This window comes from Coregonus lavaretus (assembly GCF_964263955.1).
Source record: "Coregonus lavaretus genome assembly, chromosome: 18".
NCBI lineage: Eukaryota > Metazoa > Chordata > Actinopteri > Salmoniformes > Salmonidae > Coregonus > Coregonus lavaretus.
The window spans coordinates 1,237,450-1,256,280 of NC_140005.1; the positions used below are offsets into that span (position 1 = coordinate 1,237,450).

Consider the following 18,831-nt stretch of genomic DNA (forward strand, 5'->3'; position numbering starts at 1 on the left):
TTTTCCTGGCACCACACTCCCAGGGCCCTCACCTCTTCTCGTCATTGTTGGTAATCAGGCCTACTACTGTTGTGTCGTCTGCAAACTTGATGATTGAGTTGGAGGTGTGCATGTCCACGCAGTCATGGGTGAACAGGGAGTACAGGAGGGGGCTGAGCTCGCACCCTTGTGGGGCCCGTGTGTTGAGGATCAGCGTAGTGGAGGTGTTGTTTCCTACCTTCACCTCCTGGCGGCAGCCCGTCAGGAAGTCCAGGACCCAGTTGCACAGGGCGGGGTTCCGACCCAGGGCCCCGAGCTTAATGATGAGCTTGGAGGGTACTATGGTGTTGAAGGCTGAGCTATAGTCAATGAACAGCATTCTGACGTAGGTATTCCTCTTGTCCAGATGGGATAGGGCAGTGTGCAGTGCGATGGTGTTTGCATCTTTTGTGGATCTATTGGGGCGGTAAGCAAATTGAAGTGGGTCTTGGGTGTCAGGTAAGGTAGATGTGATATGATCCTTAACTAGCCTCTCAAAGCACTTCATGATGACAGAAGTGAGTGCTATGGGGCGATAGTCATTTAGTTCAGTTACCTTTGCATTCTTGGGTACAGGAACAATAGTGGACATCTTGAAGCAAGTGGGGACAGCAGACTGGGATAGGGAGAGATTGCCTTTTGGACCTAGACTTGGCGCTCTGGTACCGCTTGCTGTGCGGTAGCAGAGAGAACAGTCTATGACTAGGGTGACTGGAGTCTGACAATTATTTGGGCCTTCCTCTGACACCGCGTGGTAGAGAGGTCCTGGATGGCAGGAAGCTTGGCCCCAGTGATGTACTGGGCCGTACACACTACCGTCTGTAGTGCCTTGCGGTTGGAGGCCGAGCAGTTGCCATACCAGGCGGTGATGCAACCAGTCAGGATGCTCTCGATGGTGCAGCTGTAGAACCTTTTGAGGATCTGAGGACCCATGCCAAATCTTTTCAGTCTCCTTAGGGGGAATAGGCTTTGTCGTGCCCTCTTCACAACTGTCATTGTGTGTTTGGACCATGTTAGTTCGTTGGTGATGTGGACACCAAGGAACTTGAAGCTCTCAACCTGTTCCACTACAGCCCCGTCGATGAGAATGGGGGCGTGCTCGGTCCTCTTCTTTTTCCTGTAGTCCACAATCATCTCCTTTGTCTTGATCACATTGAGGGAGAGGTTGTTGTCCTGGCACCACAAGGCCAGGTCTCTGACCTCCGCTCTATAGGCTGTCTCGTCGTTGTCGGTGATCAGGCCTACAACTGTTGTGTCGTCAGCAAACTTAATGATGGTGTTGGAGTCGTGCCTGGCCATGCAGTCATGGGTGAACAGAGAGTACAGGAGGGGACTGAGCACGCACCCCTGAGGGGCCCCCGTGTTGAGGATCAGCGTGACGGATGTGTTGTTACCCACCCTTACCACCTGGGGGCGGCCCGTCAGGAAGTCCAGGATCCAGTTGCAGAGGGAGGTGTTTAGTCCCAGGTACCTTATCATATAGTGTGTATTATAGTGTAGTATCATACACTGCTCAAAAAAATTAAGGGAACACTTAAACAACACAATGTAACTCCAAGTCAATCACACTTCTGTGAAATCAAACTGTCCACTTAGGAAGCAACACTGATTGACAATAAATGTCACATGCTGTTGTGCAAATGGAATAGACAACAGGTGGAAATTATAGGCAATTAGCAAGACACCCCCAATAAAGGAGTGGTTCTGCAGGTGGTGACCACAGACCACTTCTCAGTTCCTATGCTTCCTGGCTGATGTTTTGGTCACTTTTGAATGCTGGCGGTGCTTTCACTCTAGTGGTAGCATGAGACGGAGTCTACAACCCACACAAGTGGCTCAGGTAGTGCAGCTCATCCAGGATGGCACATCAATGCAAGCTGTGGCAAGAAGGTTTGCTGTGTCTGTCAGCGTAGTGTCAAGAGCATGGAGGCGCTACCAGGAGACAGGCCAGTACATCAGGAGACGTGGAGGAGGCCGAAGGAGGGCAACAACCCAGCAGCAGGACTGCTAGCTCCGCCTTTGTGCAAGGAGGAGCACTGCCAGAGCCCTGCAAAATGACCTCCAGCAGGCCACAAATGTGAATGTGTCTGCTCAAACGGTCAGAAACAGACTCCATGAGGGTGCTATGAGGGCCCAACGTCCACAGGTGGGGGTTGTGCTTACAGCCCAACACCGTGCAGGACGTTTGGCATTTACCGCACATCAAGCTGTACCGGAGCGCCAAGTCTAGGTCCAAAATACTTCTTAACAGCTTCTATCCCCAAGCCATAAGACTCCTAAACAGCTAATCAAATGGCTACCCAGACTATTTGCATTGTCTCCCCCCCTTTTTACGCTGCTGTTACTCTCTGTTTATTATCAATGCATAGTCACTTTACCTCTACCCACATGTACATATTATCTAAATTACCTCGACAAACTAAATTACCTTGGAGGCCCCTTACACTTCAGTGTTGTGTTGCAAAAATTCTAGCAAAATGTATAGCTCATAGAATTAAAAAGGTATTGTTGGACATTATTCATTCTAATCAGACAGGTTTGGACAAGTACTGGAAACAATAGAACACTATGAAAAATCTGGGAAACCAGGCCTGCTATTAATAGCAGACTTCGAAAAGGCATTTGATAAAGTACGACTGGGGTTTATATATAAATGCCTGGAGCATTTCAATTTTGGAGAATCTCTTATAAAATGGGTTAAAATCATGTATAGTAACCCTAGGTGTAAAATAGTAAATAATGGCTATTTCTCAGAAAGTTTTAAACTGTCAATAGGAGTGAAACAAGGTTGTCCACTATCGGGATATCTATTTATTATTGCCATCGAGATGTTAGCTATTAAAATCAGATCCAACAATAATATCAAGGGATTAGAAATCCAGGGCTTAAAAACGAAGGTGTCATTGTACACTGATGATTCATGTTTTCTTTTAAATCCACAACTTGAATCCCTCCACAGCCTCATAGAGGATCTAGATACATTTTCTAACCTCTCTGGATTACAACCAAATTATGATAAATGTACTATATTACGTATTGGATCACTAAAAAATAAAATGTATACATTACCATGTAGTTTACCAATAAAATGGTCTGATGGTGATGTGGATATACTCGGAATACATATCCCAAATGAAATAAAGGATCTCACTCCAATACATTTTAATAGAAAGTTAGCAAAAATAGATAAGATCTTGCTACCATGGAAAGGTAAATACCTGTCAATTTGTGGAAAAATCACCCTGTTTAACTCTTTAGTATTATCCCAGTTTACCTATTTTCTTATGGTCTTGCCTACGCCTAGCGAACAGTTTTTTAAAATTATATGAGAAAAAGATATTCCATTTTATTTGGAACGGCAAGCCAGACAAAATTAAACGGGCCTATTTATATAATGAATATGAATTTGGAGGACAGAAATTATTAAATATGAAAGCATTAGACCTATCACTAAAAGCTTCAGTCATACAAAAGTTATACTTAAATCCGAACTGGTTCTCTAGCAAATTAGTAAGATTGTCTCACCCAATGTTCAAGAATGGCCTTTTTCCCTTTATTCAGATTACAACCTCTCACTTTCAGTTATTTGAAAAGGAAATCATCTCCCAAATATCACTATTTCTAAAACAATACAGATGGCTACATTAGCAATTAGCAGTGTAATGTTGGCAGTAACCAGTAGATAAATAACAGTAAATATTGTATAAATGGCATATAAAGTGCAGTATAAGGCATAGCATTAGGCTAATAGGCTAATAGCATAGGCACACAAAGGCTACAGTTAATACATAACCAATACACACTACATTTACAGTGGCAAGTTAGCATGGTAGTCATGCTAACGGTGCTAGCAATGCAGTTAGGCAAACAGAACACACAATGTACAATGTGGAGTTAGCATGCTAACCATGCTAATGACACTAGCATGCTCCCAAGGAAATTAACCAGAAACTAGAAGTAATACCGATAACAGGAAGTGATTAACTGCACCTTCTATTTGTAGTCTTTTAGCGGTTTGAGACTACAAAACACAACCGCCATCTAAGGTCACATAGTATCCTATGATATGGGGATACCATTTACATTTTTAGTCATTTAGCAGATGCTCTTATCCAGAGCGACTTACAGTAGTGAGTGCATACATTTTCACATGGAAAGACTCAAACTCTAAGAGCATGAGATGTCATGGGAAACTGACAGATCATCACTAACAATATGAACAGCACACAACAGAGCCTGCAGTAGCGGTTTCCTATAAAGAGCCAGTAATTGTAACAAAATGATAACATTGTATCAACACTATAATAGAGAATGTATTGGCTAATTCCAGAGTTTGTAGTCCAGTATGCACTCTTCAGCTACAGTGGAATACACTTGACTGAAAGTATCCACATCACTCATGGAAGAACTCTGCACTAAGGAACGGTAAGGGTGGAACAATGCTTTATAGTTGTCCCGGCCCCACTTGCCGATTGGCCTGGGGCCAGGTGGGCTGGGTCAAAGGTGCTGACGGACAGGTCAAGAGGTCACTGCGGAGACATACCCTAACATGTCCATAGAGCAGAGGACAGCCCAGTAAGGCCATTTTACTGCCAGTGTTTGTCTATGGAGACTGCATGGCTGTGTGCTCCATTTTATACACCTGTCAGCAACGGGTGAGTCTGAATAACCCAAGCCACTAATTGGAAAGGTGTCCACATACTTCTGGATAAATAGGGTATTTTGCTATCACCCATAGAGGGCCAGCCCATGTGACACCTGAACTGGACTCGCATGTGAAGAATGCGCTTTCATGCTGGGGTGACTCATGCATTGGTCTGGGAAACTGTTCTTAAACAACGATGCTGTATGTGATTATGTATGGTGGCTGGGGATTGACTGGGAGAGAGTGCTCTTTGTGCACCATGGTTGACCAGCTCCACCTCCTCTGCTGGGGATTGACTGGGAGAGAGTGCTCTTTGTGCACCATGGTTGACCAGCTCCACCTCCTCTGCTGGGGATTGACTGGGAGAGAGTGCTCTTTGTGTACCATGCTTGACCAGCTCCATCTCCTCTGCTGGGGATTGACTGGGAGAGAGTGCTCTTTGTGCACCATGGTTGACCAGCTCCACCTCCTCTGCTGGGGATTGACTGGGAGAGAGTGCTCTTTGTGCACCATGGTTGACCAGTTCCACCTCCTCTGCTGGGGATTGACTGGGAGAGAGTACTCTTTGTGCACCATGGTTGACCAGCTCCACCTCCTCTGCTGGGGATTGACTGGGAGAGAGTGCTCTTTGTGCACCATGGTTGACCAGCTCCACCTCCTCTGCAAGCCCTTCACTGTCCATCAAAGTCCAGGGACCATCTTCAGATGTAAATGTGTGTGGAGCTGTTCTCCGTCCCTCACAACCAACGCTTCTTAGTCATAGTCTAGGACCTAGCTACACTCTAACTGACCTCTAGGTCACCTGAGGTCACCCTCACAGGTTCTGTCTCTCTCCACATCTCCTGCTGGGCCTGTCCCAGACCGTAATCACAGCCAACTACCCACAGTAAATATTGGCCAAATAATCATTGTACCCGACTCCCAAAGGAATATATAGGACGTGACCTGCAGGACTTTTTGCCACATTTAATGTAAAAACCTCCACCCACAGGTCAATTAGGCGTTGTAAAGATCTAAGAGCAGGTCTGTTTGTGACAGTCCTTTCACAGACTGTCCTTCATAACCAGACACCCAACCATTCCACTACTGGAGTATCCCCAGCATCATTCAGGCTGAGATAACATTCCAGTTAGTCAATGGGTCTCGTTGGAATGCAAGCTGCATCTGCTGAGTACCTGCACCCAACTGTCGTAGACATGGCAACTGCTCCCCACCCAGCCCCAATACCCTGCCAGTCATACAGGAAGGACACTGCCCTTGTCGCTGCAGCTTGCCCAGAATTACCAGTTAGCTGTGCAACCTGGTCAGGCCCCAGAAGGACAACCACTACTGGCTACTTTGTCTCCTCCCTGTTAGGACAAACTCATGTCCTGGTCACCTCAAAGACGTTCAATCAACCTTGTCCACTAGTTTCAGTGGGTAAAAGAGGGGTAATGTTAGAGCTGAACATATCCACTGCTAGAGTAACTGACTGTATTATTACAGGTTGTTTTACTGGAACTTGGTTACACTGCTATGTGCTTGTGTCGTGAAAAACATGAACACATTGAAAAGCTAGTTTGCTTCAGCTATTCAAACACAACAGAGGCATGGCAGTGCCACTCATAGTGCTAGTTATACCAGGAGCCTTAGGAAACCATTTAAAAAACAGAATAACACAATACAAAATAAATCAGGGCAATTTATATGCAGGTGAAGGTGTTTGAGTCTAATTATGTTGGCCATATTGGATTCAGAATCAAATGTATTTACACCAAAACAGTCTTTATATTTACATGTCATTTAGCCTCCATCAAATGGTAGAATGGGAGCCATATTGGATTTTGGATGCCATATTGGATTTGAGGCAAAAAAGACCAAACAAGACAAACACCGAAACATAGATCGGTAGCAGCTAGTACTCCGGGGACGACGAACGCCGAAGCCTGCCCGAGCAAGGAGGAGGAGCAGCCTCGGCAGAATCCGTGACACGTACCAATCAGAGTAAACTGATTAAAAAAACTCCTCTATCTCAGGAGAAATTCATTTTCCATTATAGATAGTTGTGAATGAGAGACACACAGTCCATGTTCTTGAGAGAAACATACCTGGGTATATAGTGTCTCCAAACTACTCCAGATCATACTTTATTAGTAACTCGTTCCTGTGTTCTTCATCTCCAGACACTGGTGGCTCCGGCTGTGTCCTACTCAACACATCAAGAAAGGTAAGGATTCGAATGGTTACTCAAAGCCTCCTAGTTTCTGGAATGGAACATATGATGCCTTCTGGGATAGTAGGCCTAATTCCAGTGTTCAATATTTTAACTATTGACATCTATAATACCATTTGTCTTTAACTATTAACATCTATAATACAACATTACATTTACATTTACATTATTTAGCAGACGCTTTTGTCCAGAGCGACTGACACATTTTTGTGCATTCAACATTTTTTTTTTTATGGGGGGGTGGGGGAGGGAGGGGTAGAAGGATTACTTTTATACTATTCCAGGTATTCCTTAAAGAGGTAGGGTTTGAAGTGTCTCCGGAAGGTGGTCAGTGACTCCGCTGTCCTGGCATCGTGGGGAGCTTGTTCTACCATTGGGGTGCCAGAGCAGCGAATAGCTTTGACTGGGCTGAGCGGGAACTGTGCTTCCGTAGAAGTAGGGGGGGTAGCAGGCCAGAGGTGGATGAACGTAGTGCCCTCGTTTGGGTGTAGGGTCTGATCAGAGCCTGAAGGTAAGGAGGTGCCGTTCCCCTCACAGCTCCGTAGGCAAGCACCATGGTCTTGTGGTAGATGCGAGCCTCAACTGGAAGCCAGTGGAGTGTGCGGAGGAGCGGGGTGACATGAGAGAACTTGGGAAGGTTGAACACCAGACGGGCTGCAGCGTTCTGGATAAGTTGTAGGGGCTTAATGGCACAGGCAGGGAGCCCAGCCAACAGCGAGTTGCAGTAATCCAGATGGGAGATGACAAGTGCCTGGATGAGGACCTGTGCCGCTTTCTGTGTGAGGTAGGGTCGTACTCTGCGAATGTTGTAGAGCATGAACCTGCAGGATCTGGTCAGTCACCGCTTTGATGTTAGCGGAGAACGACAGGGTGTTGTCCAGGTACACGCCAAGGTTCTTTGCACTCTGGGAGGAGGACACAACGGAGTTGTCAATCGTGATGGCGAGATCATGGAGCGGGCAGTCCTTCCCCGGGAGGAAGAGCAGCTCCGTCTTGCCGAGGTTCAGCTTGAGGTGGTGATCCGACATCCACACTGATATGTCTGCCAGACATGCAGAGATGCGATTCGCCACCTGGTTATCAGAAATGAATTGTGTGTCATCTGCGTAGCAATGATAGGAGAGACCATGTGAGGATATGACAGAGCCAAGTGACTTGGTGTATAGAGAGAACAGGAGAGGGCCTAGAACTGAGCCCTGGGGGACACCAGTGGTGAGAGCACGTGGTGCGGAGACAGATTCTCGCCACGCCACCTGGTAGGAGCGACCTGTCAGGTAGGATGCAATCCAAGAGTGAGCAGCGCTGGAGATGCCCAACTCGGAGAGGGTGGAGAGGAGGATCTGATGGTTCACAGTATCAAAGGCAGCGGATAGGTCTAGAAGGATAAGAGCAGAGGAGAGAGAGTTAGCTTTAGCAGTGCGGAGAGCCTCCGTGACACAGAGAAGAGCAGTCTCAGTTGAATGACCAGTCTTGAAACCTGACTGGTTTGGATCAAGAAGGTCATTCTGAGAGAGATAGCAGGAGAGTTGGCTAGAGACAGCACGCTCAAGAGTTTTGGAGAGAAAAGAAGGAGGGATTTGTAGTTGTTGACATCGGAGGGATCGAGTGTAGTTTTTTTGAGGTGGGGTGCAACTCTCGCTCTCTTGAAGATGGAAGGGACATAGCCAGTGGTCAAGGATGAGTTGATGAGCGAGGTGAGGTAAGGGAGAAGGTCTCCGGAAATGGTCTGGAGAAGAGAGGAGGGGATAGGGTCAAGCGGGCAGGTTGTTGGGCGGCCGGCCGTCACAAGTCGCAAGATTTCATCTGGAGAGAGAGGGGAGAAACAAGTCAAAGCATAGGGTAGGGCAGTGTGAGCAGGACCAGCGGTGTCATTTGACTTAATAAATGAGGATCGGATGACGTCAACCTTCTTTTCAAAATGGTTGACGAAGTCATCCACATAGAGGGAGGAGGGAGGGGGAGGAGGAGGATTCAGCAGGGAGGAGAAGGTGGCAAAGAGCTTTAGCAGCGGAAACAGAGGAAGAGAATGTAGAGTGGAGGGAGTGAAAAGATGACAGGTCCGCAGGGAGTCTAGTTTTCCTCCATTTACGTTCGGCTGCCCGGAGCCCTCTTCTGTGAGCTCGCAATGAGTCGTCAAGCCACGGAGCAGGAGGGGAGGACCGAGCCGGCCGGGAGGATAGGGGACATAGAGTCAAAAGATGCAGAAAGGGAGGAGAGGAGGGTTGAGGAGGCAGAATCAGGAGATTGGAGGGAGAAGGATTGAGCAGAGGGAAGAGATGATAGGATGGAAGAGGAGAGAGTAGCGGGAGAGAGAGAGCGAAGGTTGCGACGGCGCATTACCATCTGTGTAGGGGCAGAGTGAGTAGTGTTGGAGGAGAGCGAGAGAGAAAAGGATACAAAGTAGTGGTCGGAGACTTGGAGGGGAGTTGCAGTGAGATTAGTAGAAGAACAGCATCTAGTAAAGATGAGGTCAAGCGTATTGCCTGCCTTGTGAGTAGGGGGGGACGGTGAGAGGGTGAGGTCAAAAGAGGAAAAGAGTGGAAAGAAGGAGGCAGAGAGAAATGAGTCAAAGGGAGACGTAGGGAGGTTAAAGTCACCCAGAACTGTGAGGGGTGAGCCATCCTCAGGAAAGGAACTTATCAAGGCGTCAAGCTCATTGATGAACTCTCCAAGGGAACCTGGTGGGCGATAAATGACAAGGATGTTAAGCTTGAATGGGCTAGTGACTGTGACAGCATGGAATTCAAATGAGGAGATAGACAGATGGGTCAGGGGAAAAAGAGAGAATGTCCACTTGGGAGAGATGATGATTCCTGTGCCACCGCCGCGCTGACCAGATGCTCTCGGGGTATACGAGAACACATGATCAGACGAGGAAAGAGCAGTAGGAGTAGCAGTGTTTTCAGTGGTAATCCATGTTTCCGTCAGCGCCAAGAAGTCGAGGGACAGAGGGTAGCATAGGCTGAGATGAACTCTGCCTTGTTGGCAGCAGAACGGCAGTTCCAGAGGCTGCCGGAGACCTGGAACTCCACGTTGGTGGTGCGTGCATGGACCACCAGATTAGAGTGGCAGCAGCCACACGGTGTGAAGCGTTTGTATGGCCTGTGCAGAGAGGAGAGAACAGGGATAGACAGACACATAGTTGACAGGCTACAGAAAAGGCTACAATAATGCTAAGGAGATCGGAATGAAATTAACTAAACATCTGGGAAAGCGAGAGAGCGGGGCCTCCCTCACTTACGTTTCACTGAAACACTCAGATATAACTCTCCCAACTTCCACTTTAGAAATTATAATTGTTGTAAACTACAGCAGTTCAATGTTTTCTAGGAATAGACTCTAACTTAGTTTATTCATCTAGCTAACTTGGTACAGTATTCTTCCTTGAAAACCACCAAGGGCACCGTATCCTATGACGCTGTAGCTAACTAGCATGCTAGCTACCAATAACACGGTTTAGCACCAATACTCGATTACAATAAACTACCAATAGTGTGTTAACACGCTAAACAGATCATTCGTGTCCGTGTCTAACGTTGTGTAAAGTTTTGTGGTTAGTTTTGACAGTTTGAGAGAGTACGTCATCAACTTATTCAGCCAGTTAGTTAGCTAGCTAGAATAGTTAGCATATTAGCTATCCATTGCTCTCTGTCAACGAACCAACCCCTCCTCACACGGTATGAAACACACAGAGAGAGCCAAGCTAATGTTAACTAGTCACCCATGTCTTGAATTCCTTTTGAACGACTCTGGTTACCAGTATGTAAAAAATAAAATAAAGATAAATGTAGGTTATAACTTACCCTTAGTAGCTACTGTTAGCTAGTTACGTGTAAAGCTAGCTACTGAATCGATTTAGCCAGTTCGCGTCTGTCCCAACGGAGAGAAACCATCTCCAAATATTACAGCTATTGTCACCCCATCGCGTCCTCATCCAACATGTCATTAACTATTTACATCTGCAATACCATGTTTTTATCTATTGACATCTACTATACTATATGAATTTAACTATTGACAATTTGTCCATAATACCATATATCTTTAACTATTGACATCGATAATACCATGTATTTAACTATTGACAATACATCTATGATACTATATAATACCATATGTCTTTAATTATTAACATCTATAATACCATTGGTCTTTAACTATTGACATCTGTAATACCATATGTCTATAATTATTTACATTTAAGTCAGACGCTCTTATCCAGAGTGACTTAAAGTTAGTGAGTGCATACATTTTTCATACTGGCCCCCCGTGGGAATCGAATCCACAACCCTGGCGTCGCAAACGCCATGCTCTACCAACTGAGCTACACGGGGCCGTGTAAATTAAGTCTTTAACTACTGACATCTATAATACCACGTCTTTAACTATTGACAATACGTCTATAATACCATACAGTGGAGAAAAAAAGTATTTAGTCAGCCACCAATTGTGCAAGTTCTCCCACTTAAAAAGATGAGAGAGGCCTGTAATTTTCATCATAGGTACACGTCAACTATGACAGACAAATTGAGAGAAAAAAAATCCAGAAAATCACATTGTAGGATTTGTAATGAATTTATTTGCAAATTATGGTGGAAAATAAGTATTTGGTCACCTACAAACAAGCAAGATTTCTGGCTCTCACAGACCTGTAACTTCTTCTTTAAGAGGCTCCTCTGTCCTCCACTCGTTACCTGTATTAATGGCACCTGTTTGAACTTGTTATCAGTATAAAAGACACCTGTCCAGAACCTCAAACAGTCACACTCCAAACTCCACTATGGCCAAGACCAAAGAGCTGTCAAAGGACACCAGAAACAAAATTGTAGACCTGCACCAGGCTGGGAAAACTGAATCTGCAATAGGTAAGCAGCTTGGTTTTGAAGAAATCAACTGTGGGAGCAATTATTAGGAAATGGAAGACATACAAGACCACTGATAATCTCCCTCTGTCAAGTGTTGCTGTAGGTAGGTGTGGTATGGAATCAGGCGCAGGACGCAGAAATTAAGTCCAACAAAGACTTTAGTAGTTCACACAAAATATAGTCCAAAAAACAGCCCGGAGGCGAGAAAAGCGCACACAGGCGTAAACACACGGGCGCACTAAACATGTGCGTAATTCTCTCCTTAACAAATAAGGAGGTAAGCTACAACTAGCGCACCGAAACGGGTAACGCAACAACACGACAACGGGAACAATTACACACAACACCTAAACTCACAACAAGGAACTAAATAGGGTGCTTAATGAGACATAACACAAAACAGGTGTGACAAACAGACAAAACCAATCAAACAAGAAACATAGAACGGTGGCAGCTAGTACTCCGTAGACGACGACCGCCGAAACCTGCCCGAACAAGGAGGAGGGGCCGCCTCGGCCGAAACCGTGACAGTACCCCCCCCCTTGACGCGCGGCTCCAGCCGTGCGCCGCCCCCGGCCTCGGGGACGACCAGGAGGACGCGGAGCAGGGCGCGTAGGATAACCACGATGGAATTCGGTCAGCAGGGACGGGTCCAGAATGTCCCTCCTCGGCACCCAGCACCGCTCCTCCGGACCGTACCCCTCCCACTCCACGAGATATTGGAGACCCCCCATCCGGCGTCTCGAATCTAGGATGGTCCGAACAGTGTACGCCGGAGCCCCCTCGATGTCCAACGGGGGCGGAGGAGTCTCTTCTATCTCAAAGTCCTGGAGTGGACCAGCTACCACCGGCCTGAGGAGAGACACATGGAACGAGGGGTTAATATTCTTGTAATCAATGGGCAGTTGTAACCTATAACACACCTCGTTCAATCTCCTCAGGACTTTAAAAGGCCCCACAAACCGCAGACCCAGCTTCCGGCAGGGCAGGCGGGGGGGCAGGTTTCTGGTTGAGAGCCAGACTCGATCTCCAGGTGCGTACACTGGCCCCTCACTGCGGTGTAGGTCGGCGCTCGTCTTCTGTCGACGGATGGCTCGCTGCAGATGGACGTGTGCAGCGTTCCACGTCTCCTCCGAGCGCCGCACCCACTCATCCACAGCAGGGGCCTCGATCTGGCTCTCATGCCAAGGTGCCAGAACCGGCTGGTACCCTAACACACACTGGAAAGGGGTTAGTCTAGTGGAGGAGTGGCGGAGAGAGTTCTGTGCCATCTCGGCCCAGGGCACATATCTCGCCCACTCCTCCGGCCGGCCCTGACAATATGACCTCAGAAACCTACCCACATCCTGGTTGACTCGTTCGACCTGCCCATTACTCTCCGGGTGGTAACCCGAGGTAAGGCTCACCGAGACCCCCAACCGTTCCATAAAGGCTCTCCAGACTCTGGAGGTAAACTGGGGGCCTCGATCAGACACTATATCCTCGGGTACCCCGTAATGCCGGAAGACGTGAGTAAATAGAGCCTCAGCGGTCTGTAGGGCAGTAGGAAGACCCGGCATGGGAAGGAGACGACAGGCCTTCGAGAACCGATCCACAACGACCAGGATGGTGGTATTCCCTTGTGAGGAGGGAAGGTCGGTAACAAAATCCACCGAGAGGTGAGACCAGGGTCGTTGTGGAACGGGCAGGGGTTGTAATTTACCCCTGGGCAAGTGTCTGGGCGCCTTACACTGGGCACACACTGAGCAGGAGGAGACATGAATCCTCACATCCCTGGCTAACGTTGGCCACCAGTACTTTGTACTAAGGCAGTGCACTGTCCGGCCAATACCTGGATGTCCAGAGGAGGGTGACGTGTGAGCCCAATAAATCAGCCGATCCCGGACCTCGAGCGGGACGTACGTCCGACCCACCGGACACTGTGGAGGGCTAGGGTCGGTGCGTAATGCCCGCTCGATCTCCGCATCGACCTCCCATACCACCGGTGCAACCAGACAAGACTCCGGTAGTATGGGAGTGGGCTCCACGCACCTCTCCTCCGTGTCATACCGCCGAGACAGGGCATCTGCCTTCCCGTTCTGGGACCCAGGGATGTAAGTGATCTTGAACACAAACCGGGCGAGAAACATAGTCCATCGAGCCTGGCGAGGATTCAGTCTCCTAGCTGCCCGAATGTATTCCAGGTTACGGTGGTCGGTCAGAATGAGGAAAGGGTGTTGAGCCCCCTCAAGCCAATGCCTCCACACCTTTAGGGCCTGTACTACGGCTAACAGCTCCCTGTCCCCTACGTCATAATTCCGTTCCGCCGGACTGAGCTTTTTAGAATAAAAAGCACAGGGGCGGAGTTTAGGTGGTGTACCGGACCGTTGTGAAAGAACTGGCCCGATACCGGCCTCAGACGCGTCTACCTCTACTTGGAAGGGTAAAGTGGGATCCGGGTGCGCCAGCACTGGAGCCGAGGTAAACAGGTCCTTCAGTCTCCCAAAAGCCCTGTCCGCCTCAGCCGACCACCGCAAGCGCACAGGACCCCCCTTCAGAAGAGACGTTATGGGAGCTGCCACCTGTCCAAAACCCCGGATAAACCTCCGGTAGTAATTCGCAAAACCCAAGAACCGCTGCACCTCTTTAACCGTAGTTGGGGTTTGCCAATTACGCACGGCCGACACACGGTCAACCTCTATTCTCACCCCTGACGCAGACAACTGGTAACCCAAAAAGGAGACTGACTCCTGAAAGAACAGACATTTCTCGGCTTTGACATACAGGTCATGCTCCAACAGTCTCCTCAATACCCTGCGCACCAGGGCTACATGCTCGGCCCGAGTAGAACTGTACACTAGAATATCATCTATGTACACCACTACTCCCTGCGCCTGCATGTCCCGGAAAATCTCATCTACAAAAGATTGGAAGACTGATGGAGCATTCATTAAACCATATGGCATGACGAGATACTCGTAATGGCCGGAGGTAGTACTAAATGCTGTCTTCCACTCATCGCCCTCCCTAATGCGCACCAAGTTATATGCGCTCCTGAGGTCCAATTTTGTGAAGAACCGTGCCCCGTGTAAGGACTCCGTCATGGTCGCAATCAGCGGGAGTGGATAACTATATTTCACAGTCACCTGATTGAGACCGCGGTAATCAATACACGGACGCAAACCTCCATCCTTTTTCTTCACAAAAAAGAAGCTTGAGGACGCGGGAGAAGTGGAGGGCCGTATGTATCCCTGTCTCAGAGACTCGGCAATGTAAGTCTCCATTGCCCCTTTCTCCTCCTGTGACAAAGGATACACATGGCTCCGCGGGAGCGCAGCTCCTGCCTGGAGGTCTATCGCACAATCCCCCTGTCTATGAGGCGGCAACCGTGCCGCTCTTGTCTTACTAAACACGAGTGCCAAATCCTCATACTCAGGCGGAATGTGCAGTGCTGGCATCTGGTTTGGACTCTCCACCGAGGTCGCCCCTACGGAAACACCCAGACATAGCCCCTCACACTGAGCAGACCACCCTTTAAGAGCCTTCTCTCGCCACGAAATCGTAGGATCATGGGTAATCAACCAGGGAAGCCCCAGTACCACCGGATACGCAGGAGAGTCGATCAGATAGAGTTGAATCGTCTCCTCATGACCCCCCTGCGTCTTCATCCTAAGTGGCGCCGTGACCTCCCTAATCAACCCAGATCCTAACGGACGACTATCTAGGGCATGTACAGGGAAAGGCTTATCGACCGGAAGGAGGGGAATCCCTAACTCAACACAGAATTTACGATCTACAAAATTCCCAGCTGCGCCTGAATCGACTAGCGCCTTATGCTGGGAACGAGGTGCAACCTGTGGGAAACAAACAGGTATAGTTATGTGTACGACAGAAAGCTCTGGGTAAGTAGGGCACCTACTCACCTAGGAGGACTCCCCAATGTGTGACCTGCCATCTCCCTCACCAGGGGACCCTCCCCAGCACCTAGCCGCGGTGTGCCCTCCGCGGCCACAGTTGGTGCAGGAGACTGCCCCCCTCGGGCTCCTTCTTCTCCCCCCTCTAGCGCCAGCACCTTCGAGCTCCATCGGGCTCGGCTAGGAGGCGCTGGAGGGTGGAATGGGCGACCCCCACCTGGGACGTCCGCGGGTCGCGAGCAGGGTGTCCAGCCGAATGGCCATGTCCACCAACTGGTCAAATGATAGTGTAGTATCCCTGCACGCTAACTCTCTGCGGACGTCCTCCCGAAGGCTGCATCTAAAGTGGTCTATGAGGGCCCGCTCATTCCACCCTGCATCTGCCGCTAGAGTCCGGAACTCCAGCGCAAACTCTTGAGCGCTCCTCATCCCCTGTCAGAGGTAGAATAGACGCTCCCCCGCCGCCTTCCCTTCTGGTGGATGGTCGAAGACAGCACGGAAGCGGCGGGAGAACTCCGCATAGGTGACTGTGGCGGCGTCTATTCCCCTCCATTCGGCGTTGGCCCACTCCAACGCCTTGCCGGTGAGACAGGAGATGAGGGCGGAAACGCTCTCGTATCCCGAGGGCGCCGGGTGTATGGTGGCAAGGTAGAGCTCCACCTGTAACAGGAACCCCTGACACCCGGCAAAGGTGCCGTCGTACGCCCTCGGGAGCGAGAGCCGAATCCCACTGGGTTCCGGTTGTTGGACGGGCGGGCTGACCGATGGTGATGGTGCGGTAGGTGGAGGTGTGGGTACATCGCTGGTCTCCCAACGATGGAGAATGTTCATCACCCGGTCCAGGGCTGTCACGATCGTCAGGGTAAGGAGTAGACCAAGGCGCAGCGTTGCAGGCAAACATACTCATTTATTAAGCGAAACGATATCAAAACAACAAAAGACGGAAACGTGACAGTACACGGTATAACACAACCAACTCGAAACAAGAACCCACAAAACACAAAGGAAAACCGACAGTTTAAATATGGCTCCCAATCAGAGACAACCAGCAAACAGCTGACACTCGTTGCCTCTGATTGGGAGTCACTCAGGCCAACATAGAAAATGACAAACTAGAACCCCCCAACATAGAAATATAACACATAGAATAAACACACCCTGGCTCAACAAATAGAGTCCCAGAGCCAGGGTGTGACAAGGGCGTGCCCGATCTGATTAATCCGATCGTCTTGACCTCGGAGACGCTCCTCCATGATGTCGGTAGGTGCTCCTGCTGATTCCATATTTTGGTGTGTAATTCTGTCAAGTGTTGCTGTAGGTAGGTGTGGTGTGGAATCAGGCGCAGGACGCAGAAATTAAGTCCAACAAAGACTTTAGTAGTTCACACAAAATATAGTCCAAAAAACAGCCCGGAGGCGAGAAAAGAGCACACAGGCGTAAACACACGGGCGCACTAAACATGTGCGTAATTCTCTCCTTAACAAATAAGGAGGTAAGCTACAACTAGCGCACCGAAACGGGTAACGCAACAACACGACAACGGGAACAATTACACACAACACCTAAACTCACAACAAGGAACTAAATAGGGTGCTTAATGAGACATAACACAAAACAGGTGTGACAAACAGACAAAACCAATCAAACAAGAAACATAGAACGGTGGCAGCTAGTACTCCGGAGACGACGACCGCCGAAACCTGCCCGAACAAGGAGGAGGGGCCGCCTCGGCCGAAACCGTGACACCCTCGATCTGGGGCTCCATGCAAGATCTCACCCCGTGGGGTCAAAATGATCACAAGAACGGTGAGCAAAAATCCCAGAACCACACGGGGGGACCTAGTGAATGACCTGCAGAGAGCTGGGACCAAAGTAACAAAGCCTACCATCAGTAACACACTACGCCGCCAGGGACTCAAATCCTGCAGTGCCAGACGTGTCCCCCTGCTTAAGCCAGTACATGTCCAGGCCCATCTGAAGTTTGCTAGAGTGCATTTTGATGATCCAGAAGAGGATTGGGAGAATGTCATATGGTCAGATGAAACCAAAATAGAACTTTTTGGTAAAAACTCAACTCGTCGTGTTTGGAGGACAAAGAATGCTGAGTTGCATCCAAAGAACACCATACCTACTGTGAAGCATGGGGGTGGAAACATCATGCTTTGGGGCTGTTTTTCTGCAAAGGGACCAGGACGACTGATCCGTGTAAAGGAAAGAATGAATGGGGCCATGTATCGTGAGATTTTGAGTGAAAACCTCCTTCCATCAGCAAGGGCATTGTAGATGAAACGTCGCTGGGTCTTTCAGCATGACAATGATCCCAAACACACCGCCCGGGCAACGAAGGAGTGGCTTCGTAAGAAGCATTTCAAGGTCCTGGAGTGGCCTAGCCAGTCTCCAGATCTCAACCCCATAGAAAATCTTTGGAGGGAGTTGAAAGTCTGTGTTGCCCAGCGACAGCCCCAAAACATCACTGCTCTAGAGGAGATCTGCATGGAGGAATGGGCCAAAATACCAGCAACAGTGTGTGAAAACCTTGTGAAGACTTACAGAAAATGTTTGACCTGTGTCATTGCCAACAAAGGGTATATAACAAAGTATTGAGAAACTTTTGTTATTGACCAAATACTTATTTTCCACCATAACATAAACTGGCGGCGTAGTGTGTTACTGATGGTAGGCTTTGTTACTTTGGTCCCAGCTCTCTGCAGGTCATTCACTAGGTCCCCCCGTTTGGTTCTGGGATTTTTGCTCACCGTTCTTGTGATCATTTTGACCCCACGGGTGAGATCTTGCGTGGAGCCCCAGATCGAGGGAGATTATCAGTGGTCTTGTATGTCTTCCATTTCCTAATAATTGCTCCCACAGTTGATTTCTTCAAACCAAGCTGCTTACCTATTTTAGATTCAGTCTTCCCAGCCTGGTGCAGGTCTACAATTTTGTTTCTGGTGTCCTTTGACAGCTCTTTGGTCTTGGCCATAGTGGAGTTTGGAGTGTGACTGTTTGAGGTTGTGGACAGGTGTCTTTTATACTGATAACAAGTTCAAACAGGTGCCATTAATACAGGTAACGAGTGGAGGACAGAGGAGCCTCTTAAAGAAGAAGTTACAGGTCTGTGAGAGCCAGAAATCTTGCTTGTTTGTAGGTGACCAAATACTTATTTTCCACCATAATTTGCAAATAAATTCATTAAAAATC

General features: G+C 48.5%; 1 protein-coding gene across 1 annotated transcript in view; it reads left to right on the forward strand.

Annotated features, from left to right (window-relative positions):
- Positions 1-18,831, forward strand: part of slc4a11 (solute carrier family 4 member 11) — a gene marked incomplete at both ends in the record, with an annotated part of 170,615 nt that overhangs the window by 32,595 nt on the left and 119,189 nt on the right. The window contains one exon of the mRNA XM_084181509.1: positions 6,826-6,869. Coding sequence (XP_084037635.1) covers positions 6,826-6,869 — 44 coding nt within the window. The remainder of the gene's footprint in view (positions 1-6,825; positions 6,870-18,831) is intronic.